The following is a 20,895-nucleotide window of genomic DNA, read 5'->3' as shown; positions in this document are numbered from 1 at the left end:
TCTATATCATTAAGCTAGGTAAAAACGTATTTTAACAATTATCAAAATTTTGTTAATGGCCCAGGTGTGGTGGCTTATCCCTGTAACCTCAGCACTTTGGGAGGCCCAGGCAGGACGATTTCTTGAGGCCAAGAGTTTGAGACCAGCCTGGGCAACACAGCAAGACCTATCTCTATAATTGTTTTTTTTTTTTTTTTTTTTTTTTTTTTTTTTTTTTTTTTTAAATTAGCCAGGCATGGTGGCACACACCAGTACTCTCAGCTACTCATAAGGCTAAGGCGGGAAGATTGCTTGAGTCCAGGAGGTTGGGGAAGCAGTGAGCTATGATTGTGCCACAGCACTCCAGCCTGGGCAAGAGAGAGACTGTCTCTAAACAAAAACAAAAACAAACCCCTCAATCCCCCCAAAATTTATTAAGCTTCCAGTTGTTTCTACCAAAAAATGGTATTTTAAATTCTAAATGTATGTCCATTCTCATATTAAAATCTTACCACAAAAGACTTTAAAAATAAAAACCTAAATTGAAAACATTCACACTGGCCAAACCAACTTCATAGTAAATTACAAAACAGCCACATTTCAAGCAAAGTGGAAAAGCAAGATTCATGCTGGTGTTGGCTTTAATATGAGACCACTGTTCACTCTTCATTAAGTTTAATAAAAGGTAAAGTGCATAAAGGAATTAGCAATAGTTATTTTTACAAAGTCCTTTTAACATGATCCTAAAAATAATCTCAAAGGCTTTTATCAAAGAGGAGCCTTGATAAGCTGTTTATACTTTAGATCCATTACTGAAAGAATTTGCCTGAAATCTTTGAATATTCCTATTAACTCTATTTCTTTCAGATCCGTATGCTGAAGTTATTCACATACAGCAGCTCCATAGTACACTTTCTCAAGGATTTAAGTAGGTGACTTTAAGTCTGTTCTTTCTTGACCATTCCAATTCTCAAAATTAAAAAGGTTTGTGGAAAAATTTAATGTCAAAGGATGTGTTTATGATATAAAGAAAATGCAGGGTATACACTTGCTCTCTATATTTTATATATACACGCATATATATACGTATATATATACATACATACTATATATAGGAAGCTTTTTCTAGTTAAAAATAAGACAACTGCTGAAGCTAAAGTAAATGAGCAGTGGTATAAAAAGTCTCAGAAAGGACAGAGGTTTTGGTTCTATGTCTAGCTTTATACAGTAAGAACAGCATTCATTAAAGGTGCTGAAAGACAGGGAAAGTGGACAAGTACACAGAAACACTTGCGCAGACGGGGATGAATAAACTATTAAGTTTATTAAGTAGCTTTTTGCCCCTCTGAAATCCTGGCTTAAATATTTTGGAGCGGGTTTCTCTCCCTTCATTTGCCATGCTGACCCGGGCAAACGAGTGATTTTTAAGCTTCTGATTTTAACACTCTGGAGTATTCTTGGCACACAGAAACGCCTAGGTCCTTGAAGGATACTACTTTTCAAACCTGTAGGCGGCCAAAAATTAATCCCTCCCTTGAGAAACGGACACATCACCGGCTGTCTGTGAAGTCTGCTCTTATTACTAGCTTCTACACATATGTCATATGTCTTTAGGCCAGTGTGTGGGTAAGAATTAATTTGCTTGGTAAAACATAATCTCAAAGTTTAAAACAAGGTAATTTCATTTTATTATTTCAAACATTTATTACTATGTACAAGGCATGTTTTGGCTTCCGGAATCTAAACTAGACTTTCTTTTTGTGGAAGTCATGCTCAGTCCGGTGAGGGAGATAACCAAACACGGCCCACAGAAAACAATTTGGAAGGTGTTACTACAGCATATGCAGGGATGCTACCGCACCTTAGGCATGTATGGGGGCTGGTGGGCACTGTGAGGGAATAATTCCAAAACAGCAACCTAACTCTTGAACAATGAGTAGGAAATTATGAAACAGGCAAAAGAGGAAGGAAATTCCAGCTGGATCAAACAGCTGAGTGCAAAAGATAGGGAGACATGATATGGTTCTGGGGATTGGCAAGAGGTGGAGTCTTACTTGCTGGTTTACTCTTCCACATGGTAGGGGCGAGTTGGATTAGTTAGGAGCTGGCTTGAATATCTAAGGCTGGACTGAGCCTTCACTGGCAGTGGACTTTCTTGCTTAACGTAACACAAGACATCAAGAGCCACTGGAATTTTTAAGGATTAAATGAACTCCAAGCACCCGGCACAGTGCCTTGCAAATAAGTTACTTCTTAAAGTAAGTTATTAACAAAACTTTCGTTTTGTTAAGCAGTGTTCAGCATCTTAATCCAGGTTTGAAGGTTAGCTGTTTGGGTGCAGCAAGATGGGCAAGGAGCAGCAGGTTATGGGGATGTTAGTGTGTGGCTGAAACAACAGGGCACAGGATACTAGGGAAGGGAAAGAGTAAAAAGAAGAGAGACTGGGGAATGACTTGAAACTTCAGCCCCAAATAAGACCAACATTGGAGCTTAACTACAGTGTTTCTCCAAGACAGGAATTGCCACAGGTGCTGAGTAACTAGAACTGTCATAGGAGTGACTGCAGTTAAAGAAAAGGTCAGTTTAAAGAACAATGAGCTTAGATAATGAAACTGACCTCAGATGATACAATGTATGACAGTTCTAGGTGCCAGATCCTATGAACGTGAGAGATCTAATCCAGATTTTTGGTCCAGAATCGCAAGAACTGACAGTAAATCTAGTTGGATTATTTTAAAGTAGAAATGGCAGTGTGTGTTGTGTGTGGGGTGGGGTAGAGTTGGAATGGTTAGGCCAGATATCCCATCCCGAGCAATAGGGGTGTCTGGGAGTAAACAAATGTAATCTAAGCATCACAACAAAAGCAGGGCCCATTAGAAGAAATTTAACTTGGTTCAGAGGTAGCATTTCCCTAATTCAGTTCTGAACAGCTTTCATGATCTTTACAGTACTTGCCTGTCATCTATACAACATTCTAAAATTTTGAGATGGAGTCTCTCTTTGTCACCCAGGCTGCAGTGCAGTGGCACGATCTTGGTTCACTGCAAGCTCCGCCTCCCAGGTTCACACCATTCTCCTGCCTCAGCCTCCCGAGTAGCTCAGACTACAGGTTCCTGCCACCAGGCCCGGCTAATTTTTTTTTTTTTTTTTTTTTTTGTATTTTTAGTAGAGACGGGGTTTCACCATGTTAGCCAGGATGGTCTCAATCTCCTGACCTCGTGATCTGCCCGCCTCAGCCTCCCAAAGTGCTGGGATTACAGGCATGAGCCACCGCGCCTGGCCAACATTATAAAATTTTAAAGTTACTTAATATTTTTAAAGCATTGCACTTAAAAAACATTAAAAAAAAAGTATGTCTGTATACCGCTTAAAATCAATGATCGGCTGGGCACGGTGGCTCACACCTGTAATGCCAGCACTTTGGGAGGCCAAGGCAGGCAGATCACCCGAGGTCAGGAGTTCAAGACAAGCCTGGCCAACATGGTGAGGCTGTCTCTAATAAAAATATAAAAACCAGCCGGGTGTGGTGGCGGGCACCTGTAATCCCAGCTACTCGGGAGGCTGAGGCAGGAAAATCCACTTGAACCCAGGAGACGGAGGTTGCAATGAGCTGAGATCATGCCACTGCACTCCAGCCTGGGTGACAGTGTGAGACTCTGTCTCAAGTAAGAAGAAAAAAAAAAAAATTATCTCATTCCCTACTTATACCACTGTTTCTAAAGTACCATTCCCACTCTCCCTCATTCCCCAAATCCTTTCAGTACATTTTCACTGTCCCCAGGTACACTTCCCAAACCACAGCAATAAAGGAAACTCATCATAAGTAATTACCACTTGCTTGTCAACTGGGCAGACTGGTAGGCCACAAGCACTCACGGGTTTAGCTACATTCTACTTTATCAAGGAATTTAATACTCACTTACTAGGGTTTCCAGAAAAATACGTGGCCGTAAACGAGTCACAATTCTGCATCTCTAATATTCAAATCCAAACCATTTTGAAAGTTCAAACTTCTAATTTCTATGTAATTCAAGATGCTCCTAATTTTATTTAACCACATCTCCAATTAATCCTGATTCATTTCTGGCCTCTACCACCTGCCCACCTATGAAGTGTTATCTTCAATGTTTAATTTAGAATTTTGTATATTCAGTTTAACTTGTATTAAAAACTAAGAATTTTAAAACAGGGAAATGGAGACACACATACAATCTCCGTCTGTGGGTTAACTATATAAATATGGCACTACTTTCTGTAAATAATGCAAATACTCAACATTTGAAAAGTTTACTGAAAACTTTTATTGTAATCAAAAAGTGACATAACGGGGTTGTAATGAATTCAGCAAATCATTCTGCTGATATTTTAGAACTTATATCAGCTTTTGCCAGGCAATTAAAAAAATTCAAATGTGAAAATTTCACATTACAGTAAACTCCACCCCAACTAATTAATGGTGGTTAAAAATAATAGGCCCTAGCAAAACCTCTCATGTTACATGGTCACAACTCACAATTCTGTACAAAAGTTCGTGTTATAAAGCTCTGATGTAAAAATCAAATAATCAAGCAGCAATATTTTAAGTGCAGCACAGGGTCTTCCATGTCATTATTTACAAGGCTTGAATCTCTTTACATTATAACAAAATTTAATACAGATGACTTAGTAATTAAGTCAATTTCTAAGATCTGTCCTTTTACACAGTGACAGATTTCACTTTTTGGTCATCTTTCTCCTTCTCCTTTTCTTTATCTTTGTTCTTCTTTGACTTCTTTTTCTTGTGTTTGTGTTTTTGGCTTTTTTCCAATTCCACTTCAGTGCCTGCATGTTTCTTATGCTTCTTATGCTTTTTATGTTTCTTGTGTTTTTTCTTTTCCTTCTTTTTCTTCTTCTTCTTGCTGTCCTGACTTTCCGCTGAGCTAGCACTGCTACTGTGGCTTCGGGTCTGGCTTCCAGAAGGACTGTGGCTTCTGCTGGGGCTGACGCTGGGGCTGCTGTGGCTCTGGTTCCTGCTTATGCCCACCTGGACGACTGCTGCTGTGTCCAGGTTCTCTTTTGCTTTCTCCACTATTTTATCTTTCAGGTCCTTAGAAATGTTTCCTGAAGTTTCCTCTTCTTTTACAGAAATATTACTTTCACTGTCACTTTCATTATAGTCCGGTTCAAAAGCAGCTTCATCAGTTTCTCTAGTTAAGTCAGAGGAAAGTCTGGAGGAATGACTTAACTGGGGTTTAGGCTTGACAGTATTCTTGTCAGTTTGCCCAGTAATTTGCTCTTTTTCAATCTGTGTCTCTGGTGGGTTAAGTATATAAAGTAGTTTATTGCCACTTGACTCTTTATTGTTCCTTGCTTCTAATACATGCTTCTCACGATCCTTACAAGGATTTTTATCTACAGATTTTGTCTCTTCATTTGGGCGTTTAGTATCATAAGTGGCTTTGTGATCATGAGGTTTTCTGTCTCTTGAGGGACTAGAATTACTTTTTTTGGAATCTCCTATTCCTTTTTTAGGCAAATCTCTCTCTTCCCTTGGCTTATTTTTCTGTCCAGATGCAGAATCTTTATTCCGAGAAGGAGAGTCTTTTCTTCTTGTTAATTCATTCTTTTCATCTCTACGTTTGGAACTTGAATACTCTCTGGTGTCATAGTCAGTTTTTTTGTCTCTATTGGGAGTGAAGTCTTTATTTGAGGAAGCACGAGTGGAATCATGTTTATCTGAAGTTCTAGCCTCTTTGGAAGATTGAGACAGACTTTTAAAATTTCCCTGTTCATTCAGACGGTCCAAATTACTCTCTTTCTCTGGCTGAGTGTTGTTCTTCCTCTTTTCAGCGTTTTCCTTTTCCAACACTGAATAATCTCGATCTTTGGTTTTCCCTTTTTCACTAGATGCAGAGTTTTTTGAACTTTTAACCTCGTGTTGTATGATTTCATGGCTCACGTCCTTGGTGAATTTCTGAATTTTCTCTGATGGCTCACTTTCTTTCTCAGGATACTTGACTATATTTGATGGCTTGGTACTAACATTTTTTATAACACTAGCGGGTTTTCCTACACTTGATATAGGCTGTGTGGATTTAACATCTTCTTCTTCAGATTCAAAGTCATCTTTATCCCATTTGGATTGAGGAACCTGAATCATAATGATAACATCTTCAGCTGGTGCTGTATTGTCATTATTATATTCTTCCATCGTTTTAATCACAGTTCGCTTTGTATCTGTTTTTTCTTCAGATTTCCGCACAGGACTGCCTCCAGTTGAGCTCGTACTAAAAAGAATAACAATATTTTTAATTAATGATTTATTAATTATAAAACATTGATAAATATAAAAATCCTAACTTAAACACAAATGTCCTTTTAACTTAAAAAAAAAAAAAAAAAAACTTATTCTGCCCTAAGGAAGACACACAATTTAAGATTATGATTGTATAAACACAAATGTGGCTCACCCTCAAAATCTACTTATAACCTTGTCTTTAGCAATTCCTTTCTTCAAAGACAACAAAAGACTAAATAAAACCAGCCTACTTCCCTAGATCAGCACATTCATAATTAATATAGAAAGCACAAGCATGGGTAAAACTGAAGAAAATCCTTCCCCCAAAAAACTTCCACACCCACCCCCTACATTCTGATACCTGGTATAATCCACTAGAGTTGAGCTGGATCCTTCAGTTCCAGTCACTTTTCGTCTGACCTTTGCTTTGACTTTTTCTTGTTTAACTTTGCTAGATGTTGACTCCAACTTTTCACAGGGTTCTTTTGTGTTAGATATATTTTCTGTACTTCCAATTTTCTTCCCAGTTTCTCTGTTGAGTTTGATTTTTTTGGCTGGAGCAGTTGAAGAAATTTTGTCCTTTTCAGGGGTCCTATCCATTTTTTCAATATCAGGTTCCATTTTGCGCTTTGGTGATGGTTTCACTATTTCAGTCACTTCCAGTTTCGAGATTTTCATTGAAGAAGACTCAAAATCCTTATCTACACCTTTTTCCTCAGTTTTTCTTTTTCTTTTTTCTCCCTTATTATCAAGTGGTTTGTTTTTCTCATTAGGCTTCTTGGCCTTTTCTTCCTTAGTTGTTAGCTTTTCTGATTTGACATCTTTGGAATAGTCCTTCTTCACTTTTTCCTCTTTGACTGGTTTTGTTTCTTGGTGTTCTTTTGCTGATTTAGAGTGAGCTTTTCTGGGCGTTCCAGTGATTTTTTCATCCTTCTGAGAGGAAGATGATGATTTAGCATTGTCAGTCTTTGGAGTCTCCTCTTTGGCTTTTTTAAGTGGAGGTTCAGATCGAGGAGATTTCTCACGTTCTCCATCTACTTTTTCTTGGGGTCCTTTAGCAGGTTTTACAATATTTTCTTTTTTGGACACAGCAGATCCATCATTCTTCCGTTTGGTTTTATCACCCTTTGTTTTTGGTTTATCCCTTTCTCTCTTGTCTTTTTCAGACACTGATTTAAAAGTGATGGATTCTGCATCCATTGGTTCATCTCTAACAGGTGTGGCATCATCTCTACTTGGGAGAACAAACAATGAGTCTGTTTTATTTTCTTCAACACCTGTAGGTTCTCTTGATTTCCTAGAAGTCTCTAATAACTCTGGGTTCAGAAAACCCTCACCTTCTTCCCCTTTTCTTCTTTTTCTGTGTTTCTTATGCTTATTTCCTTTACCATCTCCTGGAGCGTTTTCACTCTCCTTCTCTTTTGACTTTGTATTATCCTTCTGATTGTGTCCATCTCTTGCTGAAAGCTTTTCTGGATAGTTGCTACCTATGTTTCGACTTCTATGACTTTGCCCACCAACATAATCTTCTCTGCGGCCTCTTGTGAAGGGAGAATTCCTGATGTTAAGTGGTAAAAATCTCTCTGGAGAAAAGTTCTCTCTATTTGCTGAGGGTCTAGGCTGTGCTCCAGCAGCAAAACCTTTATAATATTTTTCATACCACTCTCTGTATTTTCTCTCCCATTCTCGATAGCGTTCTTTTTCAAATGGGTCTCTAAAGTCAACACTCCTCCCATAATAGGCTTTCATGTCATATGGTGGTGGAACTTCTCTGTATCTATTAAAATATTCACGTTCCGTTTCCCCTTGAGGCACGTTACGTTTATTAGGAGACTGTCCCCTAAACGCTTGAGGAGATCTTGATCGTGAATGATAGCGTCTATAAGGGGGTGACCTTGACCTAGATCGATGATATCCATGAGATCTAGACCGTGAACGGTAATTGCGGCTCTTGCCTCTGCCTCTTCTGGGGTATGGAGGTGACCGTGAATAGGAACGAGAATGTGAGCGGCTGAATGATCGAGAATAAGAGCGTGAACGTGTTGAACCAGATCTTGATTTAGAATAAGTATATGAACTTCTTGAATACGAAGAACCACTATAGGGAGATTTAGACCTAAAAACAAAACAAAACAATAGTTGATAGTTGAGAAATACATACAAAATAAAACACAGACTCTCAGATTCTAGCATTCTTTCCTCACGGTTTCATCTGTCTTTATATCAAATTTCATCTTAGATGATTAAAGAGGTATAGTGACCTCTACTGGAATGGAATAAAGTACACAAATCAGAGCAATCACTTGTTACAAAACAAAAGTGAAGTCTTAACAATTAGAGTGAAGTGCATTAATGTACCGTGAGTTATATGAGCTAACTAACATTAAACAAAATGTCTATTAATTTTAAATTTCACTTCCTATCTGAATATTGAAGTAGGAGTCTGTTTTTTGTCCTATACTGGCCAACAGCCTAGTTTAAAAGAAACATTTCAAGTGTAAGGATAAAAAATAAAGTCTTTTAAACAAACTTCCAGGGAATTTTTATAATTCACTTTTTCTATCAATAAAGCAATTCGTGTTCTATTACTACTTCATAATTACACAGGTTAATGTTCCAGCAAGAAGCTGTAGCCTTATGGTAAAAGGGTCCTGACAACTGTTCTTTGGCTATTCCCCTATTTCTTTCCTTCCAAAAACATTTCCCAATTATTTGATACTATAAATAACTTCAAGGGACAAGGGCAATTTAATCCCCACAACTGTTAGTTCTACACAATAGAATTTACACTGAGACATTATTTCAATGAACAGATATTGGGAAATAAGCTACATCTTCACTTCTACACACCTAGACCGAATCAGAAAAATTCGTAAGTGCAATGTTCTTTATATCCATAGCTAATCCCTGGATATTCAAAGTCCCATTTGCAATTCTGTTGTGAAGGCTTGCAAAACACTAACCTGGAAAATGAGCGCCTACGCTCCTTTTGAATCTTTTTGTATTCCATCAATTCCTTAGCAAAATCATTTGTAAACTCATCTAGCTTGGACTTTTTCTTTTCCCTAGTAAAATAAAGTTAAAGAGTGAAAGTTAACAAAAACCATTTAAGAAAACTAACAAGACAAATGTAATTAGATCATGAATGAAATGAATGAAATTGCCATTAGTTTTCCACTTTAAAACTATAAACTAGGAATCCCTGAGGAAGTTGCTTGTATGGCTTTGGTTTAAATTTTAGGTGAATTTCTCATACTAACTGGAAACACTGGAAAACGTTTCCAGACACCTATTTAATGTTATTATCAGAAAATGAAAAAAGTGTATAATAATTTCAAATTAGAATACATACTCTTCTTTTAGTCGTCGCTGCTCTCTATAGAATTCTTCCCTGGACAAAGGTGGTGCTTGTGTTGTTGGGATGGTATTTGAATGAGCTGTCTGCACTCCTGATGATACCCAAGGTGTTGATAAATTGGTAGGAGCTGGAGGAAACCCTGGAGGAGGGACACTATACCCAGCGGGTGGTGGCTGGCCAGGAGGAAACTGAGGAGAAAACTGTGGAGGAGGAACACCCGTAGGGAGAGGAAGTGTATGGGGAGGAGGCGGATACAAAGGAGGTGGTGGAACAGGTACAAAGACTGGAGTTGCTGGTAGTGACGGGCCTTGAGTCCTCTGTGATCTTTCGCTGTGGTGTCGCCCACGGTTTATACTTCTGGAGAAATAAATTCCAAGATATTACTTCTTCAAACTAAAGTCATCTGAGACAAGTAAGCTTATCTTTTCTATCCATAATTATTTTCAAACTTAAAAACAGTGGAATAGAACCAACTATTCAACTAGTATAGAAACAGTACAATTTATTTGTAAAAATAACTCTACAACATAACATAATTTTTAAGGCCATGTATTGACTGAGATGATGCAAGTTTATAGGACCTTCTCTACATGGAAATATTGTATTTAAAAGTTCTCTTTTATGAAGTTCAGATTGATTATCACTCCACTAATTACTACCTGTTACTTCCTAAACTGTCTTTTGAAGGAACTGACAGATTAATGCTGCTGTGACCTAGCTCTCCCCAAAAGTTTACTTATTTATTTTTGAGACACAGTCTCACTCTGTCGTCCAGGCTGGACTACAGTGGTGCAGTCTTGGCACACTGCAACCTCCACCTCCTGGGTTCAAGCGAATTCTCCTGCCTCAGCCTCACAAGTAGCTGGGACTACAGATGCCTGCCACCATGCCCAGCTAATTTTTGTATTTTTAGTAGAGACAGGGTTTCACCGAGTTGGGCAGGCTGGTCTCAAACTCCTGACCTCAGGTGATATGCCCAAAGTGCTGGGATTACAGGTGAGAGCCACCGCACCTGGCCCCAAAAGTTTAAATGAAGGAAAACCGCCTACTGTAACTTCTTTTTTGAGGGAGGAAGCGGGTGAAGATCATACAAAGCAGAATAAACTCTAGTTTTAACTTCTATAATTAACAATGAAAATATCAAGGCTTTCTCTCAAAGAGAAAGCATTCTCCTTTTTTTGGAGACAGACAGGGTCTCGCTCTGTCCCCCAGGCTAAAGTACACTGATGTGGTTATAGCTCACTGCAGCCTTGACCTCCTAAGCTCAAGTGATCCTCCTGCCTTAGCCTCCCAGGTAGCTGGGACCACAGGTGCATGCCACCATGTCTGGCTAATTTTTACTTTTTTTTTCTTGGTAGAGTCTTGCTATGTTAACCAGGCTAATTTTGAACTTCAAGCCTCAAGCAATCCTTCCCCATCAGCCTCCCACAGCTCTAAAATTACCAGCATGAGCCATTATGCCCGGCCAAAACTCTTTTTATAAAGTTTTGGAGACCCCTTTATCCTGGTGGTGATTATGAACTAGACTAGCAGTTCTCAACTTTTTGGCAGCAGGGAGCTGTTTTGTGGAAGACAATTTTTCCATGGACGGGGGAGAGGGGGGTTTCGGGATGAAACTGTTCCACCTTACAGGACCAGGCATTACATTCTCATAAGGAGCGTGCAACCCAGATCCTTCACATGCGCAGTTCACAACAGGGTTCCATGCTTCCATGAGAATCTTAATGCCACCACTGAACTGACAGGAGGTGGAGCTCAGGTGGTAATGCTTGCTCACCTGCTGTTCACCTCCTGCTGTGTTGCCCAGTTCCTAACAGGCCAAGGATGGGTAGTGGTCTGTGGCCCACGGTTGGGGACCCCTGACCTAGACAGTAAGATTCTTACTTCTCAGATTAATATTGCTTGTACCTGCCCACCAGGGCAGAGGCCTCTAACAATCTTCTGTCTCTTCTTTTGGAAAAGAGAGGGTGGGAGATGATTGGGACAGTGGAGTATAGAAGAGAAATAAATGCAATTCTTGTTCACAGTTGGGAGCTGAGCTTGTCAGCTTTCATCTTAAATTGGTATCTTAAATATTGTCTGAGCCTTAATGACTTTCTTCTACTTCCAAGAGGGTAAATGCAAGCCAATATTCTGGGAGAAAGTAATCACTGGGAAGGAATATTAAAAATGTCTTAAAAACCATCATTTAAGGTACTATATATAATTTATTCTTTTCTAGCCCTCTTTAAAGACAACTACCCAAGACTTAAGAGGGATAAGCACAATACAAACAAATGACCCCCTTCCCTCCTGCCACTGCTGTGCTTTTATTTCTTTGGTATTATATTTTCCTTTGGTGACACATACACACACACACACACACACACACATATATATATATATATAAAATAAGATGATTATTTTCCAAGATTTTTAGTATGCCTACCTGTAGCAGCTCCTCTCCCCTCTTCTAATTTGTTGTGGTGGAGAAACCAGATAGCCGAGTTTGTTGGAACTGTGTGGGAGAAAAAAAAAAAAGGCTCAAGTATTTCTCCATGGGTATAATACATGACCTTTCCATGCATAGATGTTAAGACACCAATTTTAACTGCTCTGAAAACTTTTTCCTACTCCCCAATTCTTAAATTTGTTTCGGATAGAGTTGAATAAATATTATATTTACTTAAAACTAACTTTCCTCCACCAATTAACTGTATCATAACAATAACTAGACCTCAAAAGAGATCACTTTATGTAATATTATATTTTAATTAGCATTCTATAAATTACTCTGTGAACTTATTGTTATATAGAAGGAAAAGAGCCCTTTTGTCTGCTGGGCACAATGAAGTCATTTTACATGTTAAGGTAGGTAGTGTCATTCCAAACCCAAACGAGGAAATGGATGTTAGGGAGTAAAACCACATGACCACTGTCATGCAGCTAGGAAACGAAGGAGATGGGATTCAAATCCAAGTCTACCTGTTTCTAAATCCTATGCTCCTTCTACTGATTTATCCTACTAGTAACTCATACTTTTAAGAATATATCAGTTTTCAATTGGATTATATAAACAGAAATAATTATATAAATAAAAATACATTAAGTAAGTCTGCTGATTTTCAATGCCATAAAACATCCCACAGAGAAAATCAAAGTTCTTTGTATTTTAGGGTGGAAAAAACATATCCTGTAGAATAAAAGACTTCATTTCAGACAAAAAATTTTTGTTTGGTAGATGTTAATCTTATTATGTATGTACTCAAATCAAACTTTGATCAGCCAATCTAAGGACAGAAAAAGTTAAACCTACTAGGAAAATAACTGACACCATATTTAAAATAACTTTTCAAGTAATCTTATCTACTCATTAACTGAAGTCCTGTCAAGATCCCCATTTGTTGGACATGAAAGTAGAAAAAAACTTTAAAAATTCTGTAGTTTAGAAAAGATTTACTCATTTTAAAAAAAAACCCTCATATAAGCTTGATTTTTGACATTTTACAAAAAAAAAGTTAATCTGGCACATGAAAGTTTACAATAAAGAGCAGCGACCGGCTGCCTAGTTTGGACCTTCCATCATCTAGTTTGCAGGCAATCATCAGAAGATTATTGTATACATCTACTCACTGTTCCCAGCCTGGTCGACCACCACCTGGACGAGCAGTATTTATTCTTACTGGACCTAGAAGCAAAAAAATAAAAACAGTAGGTAAATATAAAATTGCACATTAAATCAAGCTAAAATTATTTTTTAAAGGGAAAAAAGTCTAAACCAAAGTCATTTTACTCACCAGTTGTGGGGATCAACTGTCCGTGCAATAAGGACTGTCCAAGCAAAGATGGGGTTCCAAGAACAGGCACCTGGTAACCCTTTAGAAACAACCACAAATAAACAGAAATAGTTAAAAAAAAAAAAAAAAAAAAGGTAAAAACAAAACCAGAACAACAAAACCCTATTGTAAAAAAATCCCAAATTAAAGCATCAGTAAAATTTACCTTCTCTTCCATAAGAGCGGTAATTGCAATTGAGGAGGTTCCCTTTGAGTGCTCTGATGAAAGAGCTGCAGCTGGCAATATTTTATTATCAGAATCCCTTAAAAAATATAAATTATAATACATTAAAAATCATCAGAAATGGACAATTAAGAGTAAAAAATTTGCTGCTGTTTACCCATCACCTGCAGTAAGATCAGTTACGTGAAAGATGATGAATACTTTTGAGAAACATGACAGAAGGCTGAAACTTTGAAGAGTTCTCTATATCTAAGTGGAAAAGTAAAATGAAGGACTCTCAAGAAGATATGATACTTATGACAGAAATCAGTTGCAAGAAAAGTAAAACTTAAAGAAAATCAAAGTGTGGCCTATGAAGACAAAAATCCCCCTAGGATTAGGAGTTAAGTTTTAGCTCTAGCTCTACCACTAAACTGAAAGGATAATCTTGGGCCAGCCATAGAACTCTCTGGGCCTATTCCCCTATCAACCAGATACATTTCACCAGATCAGTGGAATTTCTTAAATGTAAATGTAAAGGTTTCATCCTAAAGATTTTGCTTCAATATGTCTGAAATGGGCCTCTGACACCTACTTTTTTTTTTTTTTTTTTTTTTTTAAGAATTTATGAGACATTACATGGACAAAAGTCTCATTTCTGAAGTGGCAGGCTATGAGTTTTCACTATTATCCTACATCGTAACGATGCTCCATAACAATCACTATTTCTGACTTCTCTATCTATCCAAATTGTTCTTACTCAAAACTACTCCTATCCAAAACTATCATTATGACCACGAGTGAATTCTCCCACCTCTGTTAAGTTCAGAGCTGTTATGGTATATGGAACATTCAACGTTTAACAGGAGCTGGTTGCAACCTCCTGTAGTATTTGACCTCGGGATGCTTAATCCTCATTTGCCAAATGAATCTCCTTTGTTTTCCTCTTCCCCCAATAAGACTAAGTCATTTCTTACAAGTCATCCCACATTACTAAGCACAGTGGTCCACTAAGAAAGCTGTTAAAGTGATACTAAACAACAAAACACTACATCATTGACCTCATTTGGTTTCTAACAGTGAAAAATACATAGGCTTACCGAAAAGGTCCATCTGATTTTTCTGAATGAACTGATATTGATACTGTTGCAGTTATATCAGGTACAGGAGCTGGAGCAGAAGATGGATTTCCAGACACAGGAGGGGCCAAGGAAGACTGATTAGAAGTTAATGAAGATATAGAGGGAGTTGGGTGAGTTGATGAAGATGTCACTGGAATCATAAGAGGATCTTGTTGTCTTGATATTGGAGATCTCATCAGAGGCTGTAGGTTCCTCTGAATCAGTGGTCTTGGAGGTGGTATTGGGGGCGGTGGAGGAGGTAACTGTTTTCGTAGTCTTTTTGTATAACCAGTTTCATTTTTGAAGTTATTAACAGCCTACAGATACCAAGCATAATAATGCAGAAAAATGTTATGCAGTATTCACTGAAGTATAGTTAAATCAGTTAAAGAGTAAAAAGAATTTTTTCATAAAATGGATACAAAGATTTACCTGTCGTAAAAATTTATTGGCAATTAAAGCATCAGGAGAAACATCATTTTGATGACACGTTGGACATGTATGCTCATCTGATTCCAGGAGTGCTGTTCTTATACCTATGTATAAGATTTCAAATATTAATAAAAGCATAGTAGGACCTCAGTGTTTACGAAATGAATTAAAACTGAACATTTGTTCAGTTACATTACTGTTTTCCAAGCACGTTGTGCTAATCATTTCTTAGATTAAGAAACTTAAGTAAAATCTCCCATCTTAAGTACCCCTCTGCTCTTTTCTATATGACCTATGCTACTCTAAAAAGAGAAGTCATAGCTGGGTGTACTGGCATGTGCCTGTAATCCCAGCTCCTGGAGAGGCTGAGACAGGAGACTCACTTGAGCCCAAAAATTCAAGGTCAGCCTGGGGCAAAATAGAAAGGATCCCCCACCTCATCTTTTTTTTTTTTTTTAAAGGACACATTTAAACAAACGTCTGAATTGAGAGCAAAAGCACTCTTTCTTGAAGACTATTCTTTGTTTAGCTAGTAATTGGAATATTGCAGAAAACAAAAGAGAAGTATGAGATAGTCTAGAAAGACAAAAATTTTACATGGCTAACTTGGGGTTTTTATTCTAGCCAGGAAATGAGAGACCTACAACACAGTACACAGCAGCAACACTAAATTACAGATACGAAGATTATGCTTCAATGTAGTAAAACTCCAGTAATATCAAGTGGTTTGTTAAATCTTAAGATATACTCTGAAACAAGTCTTTAGCAACCTCTTCTTGATTTTGGTCTTCACTGAAGAGGTCAAAAAATAAAGATTTACAGGTATCCAAACCAGGACCCTCTGAAGATAAAATCTGTAGATGCTCAAGTCCCTCAACTGCCCCAAAGGCATAGTATTTGCATGTAACTACTATGTACATCCTCCTTGTATACTTTAAATATTCTAGATTGCTTGTAATACCTGCTGCAATATAAATACTATGTAAATAATTGTTAATACTCTTATTTTAAAATCTGTATTAGTCTTTACTATTGTATTATTTTTTACTGTTTCCTTCCCCCCAAATATTTATGATCTGTGGTTGGCTGAATCTGCAGACGCAGAACCATGTGTACGAGGACTATATATTTCAAAACTACCTTCAAAAATGAAAAAGGTCAGAGCAGGCTTGAGCAAATTTTCAGGTTAACACTGATTTCTTCTGTGTAAGAAGGCACAAACTTAGGATAAGAGGCAGGAAAAAACTAAGTGCTAATATAAGTGATTTAAAAAGTCACAACTGCATGGTAAATGCCGGGTAATAAATATGTCTACAGACGCCGGGCGGTGGCTCACACCTGTAATCCCAGCACTTTTGGGAGGCCGAGGCGGGTGGCTCACGAGGTCAGGAGATCGAGACCATCCTGGCTAACATGGTGAAACCCCATCTCTACTAAAAATACAAAAAATTAGCCAGGTGTGGTGGCGGTCGCCTGTAGTCCCAGCTACTTGGGAGGCTGAGGCAGGAGAATGGCATGAACCTGGGAGGCAGACCTTGCAGTGAGCTGAGATCACGCCACTGCACTCCAACCTGGGAGACAGTGAGAAGCAGGTCTTAATACACTTAGAAATATTAGGATAAGCTATTCACAATCCAGGAAAAGGATTTAGATACCACTTAAAAACATTTCCAGAATTATCTAAGGCCCAAAAAGGTTTTAAAATTCTGGATACCACTTAAAACATATAGAAAACAAAGTCTGTATTAAGAAAAACACCTCAGTATAGTCACCCTGATGAAGGTAGAGAAGGTGTTCAATTCTAGTATTTAAAAGGACAAAGAGGTTATTGTTTAACAAAGATACAGCAACAAAAACAGACTTCTCACTACTAAATGCTCATTGATCAACACTTGTCATCAACATTATTAATTTTATTATTAAAATATATGAGGTTGGGAAGAGCCATTCCAAGTAAATACAAATATTCTGAAATACACATCTTCCAAGATTCAGCATTTCTTACATTCATCACAGTAACTGTTTCCACAGCAGGGAATCACAACAGCATCAGTCATAATATCCTTGCAGATGAGACACAACAATTCATCTGGGATAGGATCATCTTCTTCTGAGGAAGAAGATGGCTCCTCTGGCAAGAAGGGAGGTTTCTCTTTCTTCCCAATTGCATATGCTTCTCTGTAAAAGAAGGTTTTAGTGTTTTACCATTGTTAAGAAGGCAGAGTATTCATGCTACACGTTCTACTATTACATGATCGGAACACATAATTCAGCACAATGGTAAATTAGTTTAGACAAGCACCATATCTTCTAAAATAAGGGAGTAATTATGTACAACCTCACCCTAAACAAAGACACAAAAGTCTAAACAAGTATAACAAAAAGAAGCAAGGAAATGCTATAAAAACAATAAAAGGATCTTAGAACCCATAACTCTAAGAACTGAGGGCCAGAAATAAGGCAACATGTTCTGTGCCATAAACTTCTATTTAAGTGACAAAGACAAGACTTGAATTTAGACAACACCATAATCACAATTTTTCCTACTCTATCAAGTTTCTTGAAAAAAATAAAATTAAAATTAAAAATCCCAAAAAATCTCCCCTTCTCCACATCCCAAAAGTCCCTCAAACCTGTGAAGGTATTGGAGTAAATGCCACAAGATGGGAAATTAAAATTAGTACTGACATTATACAATTAAGGAAAGATAGTTCAAGGGAAATATTATGTCATTGCCAAACAAATAATTAATAAAATGAGATACCAAAACCCATGATCTACTTATTAGATACTTATTAGTATCTACTTACAAATAATTAATAAAATGAGATACCAAAACCCATGATCTACTTATTAGTATTAGTATTTTAAAAGAGGTTAATCAATTTATAGTCAATTAAGAAGCATTAGTGACTTAAATGATCAAAATATGTGTTACAAAATTGTAAAGTAACACCTCATTAGACATTCTAGGTCCAGTTTTTTGTAGAAATGCATTTTGCAGAAATGTTGGGCATTAAATATAGTATTAAAAAAATAAAAATAGCTATTCTCAGACTTGTCACCATTGCTTCTACACCCCCATCTTCTCTGTAATCAGGCAAATTTGCAAAACACAGGTATCCCTAGAGAAACCCTTTCTATTTCATTCAGGAACAGAGTGTGTTTATCTCAATGCTGAAAATGAAAGAATCTCGGCTGTACAGAGTAGGGTACCTTAGGTGTGTTATTTGTGTTGCAGTTGCTCCATAGACATCACCACGATTCCAGAAATAAGTATCAATTTGCTTATGCCCCATTGTTCCCAATTTGTGAAAGAGGAGTCTCCCACTGCCCAAAAGAGAGAAAAAAGAAAAAAAAAAAAAAGAAAAAAAAGAGGAGAACAGAGGATAGAAAAAGAAACAGAAGAAGAGTCTGAGTTGCTTATCAGTGGTGTTAGTGAAGAGGGTGAAAGTTTCATTTAAAATATTTGGATTCCCATCTTTCCCCAGTATTTGCTGTGTGTCTGGCACAATTGGGCATTTGTATTTCAGCATTCAAAAGCAATGAAGTTAATTATTAGTTAGGGTTTACAGGTGATATTAATTTTTCCGACACAAATTTTTATTTAAAAAGTTTACATAATAGAGATGAAGCGGTCTGCTCTTGTGTCTGTAAAAATCATCAATTTCAAGCTAAAGTTGTTTGGAAACACCTATGAAATGTCTCTGAATTAGAAACAGCATAACAACAAACTGTTCAATGATGAACCACAAAAACACAGGATGGTGACTGATAAAAAATAGATGGGGGTGAAGTTGAGGAAGTGAGCAGGGTTGGGAGTTAAGGAAAACATTCTTATCTGTGAACGAAAACACTATTTACTAAAGTACATATTCAAAAACACAAGATCTTTTCAATACCATTCTACAGCATAGCTATTTTCATCATCATCCCCACCTGCTCACTACACTACACTTCAACAATATTTATAGCATGAAGCCGAGGAAAACTGTTCTTATATATACACACACATATATATATATATTTTTTGTCACTGAGAACATGGAACACCTATTCTGTAAAATGATGCCCTGAGGATCCCCTAACTTCACAATCTCCTGGACAACCTGTTAAAAATGTAGAATCAGGGTCTTATTACATAACTTCCAAATCAAAATCGGGGGCAGGGCAACCAGGATCTTTTTTTTTTTTTTTTTTTTTTTTGCCCAAGGTCACTCTACCTGGCCAGTCTTTTAACATATTTTTTCAGGAGATTCTTATGCTCAACAAAGTTAGAAAACGACAGTCCAAAGAACACTCACTATTGTGTTGTATAGCATGTGAATTAACAACTGTTGAAGGTAATCCAAAAAGTAACTGACTACATTAATAAAAGCAGATAAAATGGGAAGTTATCTAGTTGAACCCTGACACTAAATTTTCATGTCTGTCCATTTCATTAAAAACTGGTTCATAATATAAATCTGAATAGACATTAAAAATGCGCATTAAGGGCCGGGCACGGTGGCTCACGCCTGTAATCCCAGCACTTTGGGAGGCTGAGGCGGGCGGATCACGAGGTCAGGCTAACGTGGTGAAACTCCTAACACATCCTGGCTAACACGGTGAAACTCCGCCGCTACTAAAAAAATACAAAAAATTAGCTGGGCGAGGTGGCGGGCGCCTGTAGTCCCAGCTACTCGGGAGGCTGAGGCAGGAGAATGGTGTGAACCTGGAGGTGGAGCTTGCAGTGAGTCAAGATAGCGCCACTGCACTTCAGCCTGGGGGACACAGCGAGATTTGGTCTCAAAAAAAAAAAAAAAAAAAAAAAAAAGGCATTAAGGTGTTTTATAGAGCTATAGTTTATCAGAACTAATGGTTTATAAAATAAACCTTACCTGAGAATCTTAAGACTCACATGGCATATCCAAACTTATTCAAGCTACTTCAGTATTTCATTTACGCCTGACACTTAAATTTGCCTCAACATCATGCAGAGCTTTTATTCTTAAGCCTCCTGTTTCTCAAAATGATTACAATCTGTTTTGTTCACTTAAAAATGCAAGTAGCATATATAATAAGAGTATGTGGGAGTATGTATGTGAATGAGGAAGAAAGCAGGGAATGACAGAAAAAGAAAAAATTAGAAGACTACAAGGGAAGTGGCACTCACTGATAACAAAAATCCCCAAATCCATTTTAAATTTGCTTTAAATGGAGCAGACTGCAGCCTCACAGAAATGCAAGGTGTAGAGACTAATGACCTTGGTATACAAAGTTCTCAAGGAATCCAAGTAGCCAAGTTACAAGCCCAAGATTAAAACACTATACCCTGGGACTGACTGGAGTCTCCAAAGGTCATACCTAATTTGCATACTTACGCATCTATAGTTGGTATTGCATATTTTCCAGTGTTGGTAAGCATTGCACCTTTCATATTAGGATCTTTCACTTCCATCATGAAACTTCTGGGGATTCCAGTGCTCTTTTTAATCCTAGGACCAGATTCAAAGTTTTTATCCTATTCAGAGGAAAAAGGAAGAGGAGGAAGAGAAAAAGCAGTTACCTTTATTTAATAAATTAGCTAATGTTATACAGTGCTTACTCTATTAGTTGTAGTGCTTTACATATGTGATCTCATTTAATCCTCGTAACTGCTATGTGAGGTAAGTACTATTTTATCTTCATTTTAGAGAAGAAAAAACAGGCTTATAGAGATCAAGTAACTTGCCTAAACTCACTCAGCTAAGTGGCAGAACCAAGATGTG

The 20,895-nt window shown here is 37.5% G+C and overlaps 1 protein-coding gene across 2 annotated transcripts in view; it reads right to left on the bottom strand.

The window, feature by feature from the left end:
• Nucleotides 1-4,256: 4,256 nt before the first annotated feature.
• Nucleotides 4,257-20,895, bottom strand: part of RBBP6 (RB binding protein 6, ubiquitin ligase) — a 32,636-nt gene continuing 15,997 nt past the window's right edge. The window contains exons 7-18 of one of the 2 annotated variants that reach the window (XM_010367874.2): nucleotides 20,509-20,648; nucleotides 17,151-17,323; nucleotides 15,146-15,249; nucleotides 14,693-15,030; nucleotides 13,596-13,692; nucleotides 13,391-13,469; nucleotides 13,227-13,281; nucleotides 12,043-12,111; nucleotides 9,609-9,971; nucleotides 9,220-9,321; nucleotides 6,618-8,372; nucleotides 4,257-6,245 (exon numbers count right to left, since the gene is read on the bottom strand). In XM_010367874.2, the coding sequence (XP_010366176.1) occupies nucleotides 4,676-6,245; nucleotides 6,618-8,372; nucleotides 9,220-9,321; nucleotides 9,609-9,971; nucleotides 12,043-12,111; nucleotides 13,227-13,281; nucleotides 13,391-13,469; nucleotides 13,596-13,692; nucleotides 14,693-15,030; nucleotides 15,146-15,249; nucleotides 17,151-17,323; nucleotides 20,509-20,648 (4,845 nt within the window). In that variant the 3' untranslated portion in view covers nucleotides 4,257-4,675. The remainder of the gene's footprint in view (nucleotides 6,246-6,617; nucleotides 8,373-9,219; nucleotides 9,322-9,608; nucleotides 9,972-12,042; nucleotides 12,112-13,226; nucleotides 13,282-13,390; nucleotides 13,470-13,595; nucleotides 13,693-14,692; nucleotides 15,031-15,145; nucleotides 15,250-17,150; nucleotides 17,324-20,508; nucleotides 20,649-20,895) is intronic. The other variant, XM_010367875.2, reaches the window with a different exon arrangement.

This window comes from Rhinopithecus roxellana, chromosome 20, assembly GCF_007565055.1.
Source record: "Rhinopithecus roxellana isolate Shanxi Qingling chromosome 20, ASM756505v1, whole genome shotgun sequence".
In the NCBI taxonomy this organism is placed as follows: domain Eukaryota; kingdom Metazoa; phylum Chordata; class Mammalia; order Primates; family Cercopithecidae; genus Rhinopithecus; species Rhinopithecus roxellana.
The sequence above is the reverse complement of the archived record's forward strand: the minus strand, read 5'-3'. Positions and strand labels throughout refer to the sequence as shown.